General features: G+C 43.3%; 1 protein-coding gene across 1 annotated transcript; it reads left to right on the forward strand.

Annotated features, from left to right (window-relative positions):
* The first annotated feature begins 3,050 nt into the window (after positions 1 to 3,050).
* Positions 3,051 to 5,961, forward strand: htr1b (5-hydroxytryptamine (serotonin) receptor 1B). Its single transcript, XM_034577076.1, has one exon. It carries the CDS (start codon positions 3,617 to 3,619, stop codon positions 4,751 to 4,753), a length of 1,137 nt encoding a protein of 378 aa, XP_034432967.1. The 5' UTR covers positions 3,051 to 3,616; the 3' UTR covers positions 4,754 to 5,961.
* Positions 5,962 to 7,301: the final 1,340 nt, after the last annotated feature.

The raw sequence follows: 7,301 nt of genomic DNA on the forward strand, positions 1-7,301 counted from the left end.
TCCGTGTTGTGTCCAGAGCCGTGTGCATTAGCTGTGCCAGACAGTCACAGTCAGTCAAGGGCTACGACCATGAACCCAGAGGAGGGTCTGACGATCCTCTCTGCTGAGCCTGGATACAGATGGACGAGGCGTTTTGTCACAGCCTGCAGGGGGAATTTAAGGGCATAGCAACACTGACGGGCGAGGACATAGAATGACTTTACCAGCATGTGTACGTATGAACAAACGTGGGGGGTCCAGTGGGTGAAAAGCATTCTGTATAATCAGCACCGTCCTTGTAAACCCTCTCTGTGACAGCTGTGGTCTCCCCAGAAAGAATTCATTTCCAGCAAACACAATTACCTGGGATGTGATGTTTGAATCAATAAAAGAGATTTCACAGTGCTCTGTAATGTCCAGTCTCCCTGGAGAAGGAGATTAAGATATGCGAAATGCATTTTTAAACCATAAATCTCTATTGTAATTTGTTAATGCAATTGTAAGTGGGTACAAATTGAAGATTTTATGTAGGAACCAGAATAACTGCCCTGTGGTTGTTTTCCCACCACCGACCCGCCAGTTTCAGTCCCTGCAGCTGATTCGGACATATTGACAATCATATGATGTCATAGTGACATTTGACCTTTGACCTTTGAATTCTAATCACTTCATATCATAATTTAGCTGAATAAGCATCCGTATTCAACGATAGAACAATTTGACCCTGCTTCCCAGAGGTGGCGCTCCCTACATCTCCCCTCTGCGGAAACACTCCGCCCTGCACACGTTTTTTGACAGACTGTCGATTATTTGTTAAACCTCCAGTGAGATCAGATGACTGCATCGTTAATTTGCACCTCTGTGAGATACCTTCATGCTGCATCAAACTCTTAATGCCACTGAAGTGTTTCACACTATATATGAGCACGGTTGTTTTATGAGCTTGTCTGAAGTTTCTTATTTATTACAAAAGTTAGTTTCACTTCTGAGGAACAACTGACATCTAGGAAGGGAAAATATGAACTCTATTCTGCTGACAAGGCAGAAACGTCCGAACAGGTCAGAATGATAAAACATCATCTTAGTGATGTGAATCAATAAATATCTTAAGTGCATGTAAAATGAATGTGTTGACTCCTGCAGCTGAATTATAAACTTTACAACCTTCGGAAACTTGCATAGGATTTTACAACTGAGATGACAGGACCCATAGAAATAATATGTTTTCAAGAATTTACTACAACTACAACTACAAATTCCATCTCTTAGCAAAACCACATGGTTTCAAACAGTTTCCAAACTAAAACGGGACAAACAGGGATAAAATCACAGAGCAGTGTGGACGCATCAGGTGAAGAGGTCATGCGTTTTCAAACAAAGCGTAGCAGCGTGGATTTAGACTAAGACTAAATGTGATTCTGAACAATACTGGACACAATATAAGTGACATGCTGATTTAAATAAAAAAATTCTGAGGAGTAAAGTAATCAAAATAGAAGAGGAGATATGATCTCTACAGCAGCTTTAGATGAAATAAGAAGAATGTATGACTGCAGATGAATTTCTTTGTTGTTTAAGCTCTTCAGTTTGAAGACTTATTGATGTGTTTGTGTGCGTGTGTGTGTGTGTGTGTGGTGTGTGGTGTGTGGTGTGTGTGTGTGTGTGTGTGTGTGGAAGAGGATTCACAGTCCGATTGCATGATTTACAGGACTACAAATTCACAGGATTGACCTTGGCTCTTGAGCAGACGATTGGTCGACTGCAGGCTCAGAGAGTGACCTTGAGAACGTGACACTGAACGATGCACTGAGCGAGGACGAGAGGTTCACAGGTTCATGTGTAACTGTCACTGCCCCCACGTCGATATCAGACAGAGGTTTTCACACATCAGAAGTGATGACAGTCCCTCGACCTGATACCTTCCATCAATGAAACATCAAAAGAGACATCATTATTGTGTTACATGATGTCTATGGTGTAAGACGTCCTTCATGGAGTATTTAAAATGCTAATACAAATTATTTAGATAAGTTAAGAACCATTAAGGATTCATATTAATTTTTCTTTTTTTTTTTGTCTTTTCATACAGACGTTTGACCTCTGACCTCCTGTAAAAACAAACTTCTGTGTACCAGTTACCAACAGCTTAATCATTTAAAAAAAATGCTTGCTTGTGACTCAGAGACTTATCCCCGATCAAAATACAGTAGATGTGGCATTGTTTTTTCAACATTCAAGCATTCCATTATAAATTTGTTAATTTGACTTTTCCCTAACTTTTTATTTTATTGAATAAAATGTAAGAATTTCCAGTCTTCTATACAGCTGCTCATTTAATCTAATGGTGAACAAGGAAAAATGGCATCAACGTGCATCAAACAATATAACAAAAGTGATTGCGTCCGACCAGTTAACTCGAATAATGACTTGTGTTTGATAACTGTACGTGCAAGATTTTATATTATTTATCTGTACGTCTTTCTTTTGCTCAGTTTATGAAAACCTCTGCCAATGAGGTTATGTTTTCACCCACATCTGCTTATTTGCTTAGATGGATTACGCAAAAAAACACAGAACCGATTTCCACCAAACTCGACAGAAGGATGAGGCCTGGGTCTGCAGGAGACCATTACATGTTGATGTGGCTCCAGAAGTTGTTTTTCCCCACTTTCTTCATCATTGGAAACATGGCATATTTCAATCTTGATTTAAAAATATCAGGCGTATCTCTTTTGTTTTGTATTATAAGAACTATAGACCTAAATGTGAATGATTATTGCCCTTGGTGCATGTATGTGTTCGACTGAGAGCCGTTCCAGTTGCAAATTACTTCAGTTGATCTATTAGCTAAAGAGTGAGAAACACTTTAAATACGACGTTATTAATACTGACTGTCGAAGACTTAATGTCATCTAATAAAGACTCAACCGACTGGGACCAAGGGCTCTTCTCCCTGAAGGTCCGTAAAGGACATGTAAAGCATCAGTCATTAGTTACAACCCACTCAGCCTATATAAATGGTGACTTATAGAAAGCGGTGAGACCGGTGTGGTAATAGAAGGCAGTTTATTTCAACCTATAGATGAGTTAACATGTGACAAATGAGACACACTGGGCACTATGACCCAGCAGATAGACAGAGAGAGAGAGGAAAAAAACAAGGCTGTGATAAGTGGTGCTTGTTTGATGTCAGACTGTGTATAAAACCAAGACTTTGGGCTGGTTCCCCATTCAGCCACAGGGGAGACTGGGGAGACGCAGCTCTGCACAACTTGTGCCCCACATGCGGATTATCTGTGACATCTTCCCAGATGTTGGCACATCAGGACGCAGCGCTCGTCTTTTACGCACCAGCCTCGCTCAGCTGGTGTGAAGTTTTCTTTTATGGCTAAAAAACGGAAAAGTTTGAGTTCCTGTTGGGAATGGATATTTGCTTCCACGTGTCTGCAGCTTCATATTAAAACCCTGATGTAGCCCATCAGAAGAAAAATGAGGATGAAATGATTCCATTTTCATGTTCCAGACTCGTTGTGGTGTTTAATGGGACCGGATGGTACGGATGAGGCGACGCTGACCAGGAGAAAGGGCGTTTGTAAATGTCAGACATCTCAAATATGACCAGAAGTGAGTAAAAGTCATGGAGCTGTCCGGTCACATCGTGACGACCGAGCCGGTGAACGCCACTAACGACAGTTTCGTCACAGCTTCCTCCGCCGCCGTGGAGGAGAGCGCAGAGAGTCTCGCCTTCCAGATCAGCCTGGCGGTGCTTCTGTCCGTCATCACGCTGGCCACCACTTTATCCAACGCGTTCGTCATTGCAACGATCTCGCAGTCGAAGAAGCTGCAAACTCCTGCCAACTTCCTCATCGCCTCCCTGGCCGTCACCGACCTGCTCGTGTCCATCCTGGTGATGCCCATCTGCGTCCTGTACACCGTCATCCACACCTGGACGCTGGGGCAAGTCGTGTGCGACATCTGGCTCTCCTCGGACATAACGTGCTGCACCGCCTCCATCCTCCACCTGTGCGTAATCGCCCTGGATAGGTACTGGGCCATCACGGACGCGGTGGACTACTCCAAAAAGCGCACTCCGGCACGCGCGGCCGGGATGGTGGCCACGGCCTGGGTCATCGCCATCTCCATCTCCCTGCCGCCGCTCTTCTGGAGGCAGGTGAAGGCGGAGGAGCTGACGAGCTGCGGCGTCAACACGGATCATATTTTCTACACCATCTACTCGACCTTCGGGGCTTTTTACATCCCCACCTTGCTGCTCATTGTCCTCTACGGGCGGATCTACGTGGAGGCTCGGAAGCGCATCCTGAAGCAGTCCCCCAAGAAGGTGGGGAAGAGACTCACCTCCGCGCACCTGGTCACCAACTCCCCCGGCTCCGTGACGTCCACGACCTCGCTGCAGTACGGGAGACACGACGGCCCCCCCCACGACAGCTGCTCCTCGGCCGGGGACAACCAGGTGAAGGTGACGGTGTCGGACGCGCTGCTGGAGAAGAAGCGGATTTCTGCGGCCAGAGAGAGAAAAGCCACAAAAACTTTGGGGATCATCCTCGGCGCGTACATCGTCTGCTGGCTGCCCTTCTTCATTTACACGCTGGTGGTGGCCACATGCGACACGTGTCTGATCCCCGAGTTATTCGACTTTTTCACCTGGCTGGGGTACCTGAACTCCCTCATCAACCCCATCATATACACCATGTCCAACGAGGACTTCAAGAAAGCTTTCCAAAAACTTGTGCGCTTCAGGTGCTGCAGGTGGTGAAAAACAGACCCTCAGTTTCCAGTAAAAGCTGCTGATGCATTTTATTTTTGGATATAAAGCTATGAAACATGGAGCAGTAAGAAAACAATATTTTTGAGACTCTTATATATATAAAAAAAGAAGCTGTGCATGCAATGGAACAACAACCAATTTCCAGGCGTCTGTGTGGAGATTTGAAATGTCAGGTTCATAAAACAGAAACAGAAAATGTGGAGTGAAATCCCTTCACATAACGTCCTTGTATTTATTCTTGCAAGAAAGAAAACATGAAGAAATGTTCTCTCCAGCTGATGGGCCACCCTGAGTGGAAATCAATATTAAGCACAAAACAGACCTGGAAGGATTGGACACTTTTTGGAGAGCTGTGGGTGGAGATAGTAGAAAAATAAACGCTGGAATAAAAGCTGCTTTTAATTGGCGTCCATTCTGTACTTGAAAGGTGCTGCAGTGCGTGTTATTCCCACGCCACGACTGAGTGTGAGCGAGCAGCAGAGACCATCAACCTTCTTTTTATAAGTCAGAAGACTCTCATGAAAATATGGCTGAATGACACAGAATCCATTTTTCATTGTGCACAAAATGTGGTAGTTTTATATTTTCAAAAACTCGATGGCGGTGAGTTTTCCATCCGTGTGTTCTGTGACATGATAACGTGCAGTAGGTGGACGGCGAGGCCCTGCTCGCTGTTGCCCTGTGGTTATCTTATTTATCTAGAGAGGGACATTCATGCAGCTGAAAAAATAGCCTGAAGTCGGCTTGTTGTACCAGGCGCTAAGAAAAGATTCACACAATACCATGTGTCAAACAAAGAAACTGTATTTACCCAGCAGAGCTGAACACTGATGATAAGTTCAATTTTACTGAACAAACATCACCGTGTGTGTGTGTGTGTGTGTGTGTGTGTGTGTGTGTGTGTGTGTGTGTGTGTGTGTGTGTGTGTGTGTGTGTGTGTGTGTGTGTGTGTGGGGGGCTCTGTTTGCTCTGACATAAAATGTGTATCTACAGTAAGTTATGTTCACATGTGGTTGGCCACCTCATGGCGACGGAGACTGATTTGCTGCTTTGACTGATGGGCTCCGGCCTTCAGAGCGACTGAAGTGACGCTGATTGTTCGTCAGCATCATGTGAAATAAAAAGTAAACGTTGTTTTAGGGATTCGTCTGTTCACATCCAGAGATGCTGTGCAATAATAAAAAGGCTTTCGAGAATCTTCTTCGGCACATTTGCTTTTTGAGTGAGAGTTTTATTCTCAAGTTAAAGTGCAGATGGTCCCTGATTCAGGTCAGCAGTGAGTTGTTTCTTTCATGTGAACGCAGCACAGATAATCCCAAGGATGATTTGCACTGGGCCCTACCTTGAAATCTAATAAGAGATTATAATAATGGCCCCCAGAAGATCAAGATGATGTGAAAATGAAATCCGACCATCTCCTGAGGCTCTGGCAGACGTGGTGCAGCATTAAACAATACAGATCAGATTCAGAGGACTGTGCTTGGTATGGAAGATCAGTTCTGCCACGTTGTTGAATAAAAAGAAAAATCTCATGTGAGTCATCATAATGAGAAACATTCTCAAGATATATCTTATATAGACTAATATCTTAATTATATAGACTATAAATAGTAATGACGTAAATATAACAAAATAATGAGTTAGTATCTCAAGGTAATGACTTAGTATCTCTAAGTAGTGACATAAATATCTCAAAGTAACGATGTAATATTTTAAAATATTGTTGTACTAACTAAAAATAATGATTTACTAACTCAAACAACGACTTAGTATCTCAAAGTTGTAATAATAATAATAACTTTTTATCTCAAAACTATGACTTACTATCTCATAATGTTTAAACTTACTATCCTATAATTTTTAGACTTTCTATCTCATAATTGTTTTTGCTCTTTCATAATCATAACTTAATATGTCTTAATTATGACTCCTATTTTTTCCTATCTCATAATTTCCTCCTAGCATTTTTAGTTTTTAGTTTTTCTTTCCCTGGCAGAAATGGCCTTCCATACCTTTCACATCAGCTCCTCCTGACTGTAGGAGACCGGATGAGGTTTGGTGGAGACTGAGAGTCCCATGGAGGTTCGATCTCTCTTCTCCACCATCTTCTCAGCTGCCTCCCTGCAGGCGGAGGAGGACTCGAGCTGAGTGGTCAGCGGCCATCACTGCTCAATACGTCAGCAGTGCGAGCGGCATTGGGTGATGCTTTGTGGTGTGTACTTCACAGCACAATATTGTCCATGCACATGCAAATGCGCACACCCTTTGGCTCTCCATTTATGCATTTTCATACGGCTCATCATGCATGAAAGATGAGTGCACCTGAGCAGGCAGATGTTCAAAGCACAGCGCTTTCCAGGCATTTATAGAGAGATGAACTAACATGACAGCATGTGCATCTTATGATATATATTATGTACATAAAAAGAGAATACTACATAAAGTTGACATCTTGACATTATTGTGGTGTTTCTATCAGATTGCATTGTCCCTACAGAGTAAGGGACATAAGGAAACCTCTATGGGATGTACACCT

Source organism: Hippoglossus hippoglossus, chromosome 22 (genome assembly GCF_009819705.1).
Source record: "Hippoglossus hippoglossus isolate fHipHip1 chromosome 22, fHipHip1.pri, whole genome shotgun sequence".
Taxonomy (NCBI): Eukaryota; Metazoa; Chordata; class Actinopteri; order Pleuronectiformes; family Pleuronectidae; genus Hippoglossus; species Hippoglossus hippoglossus.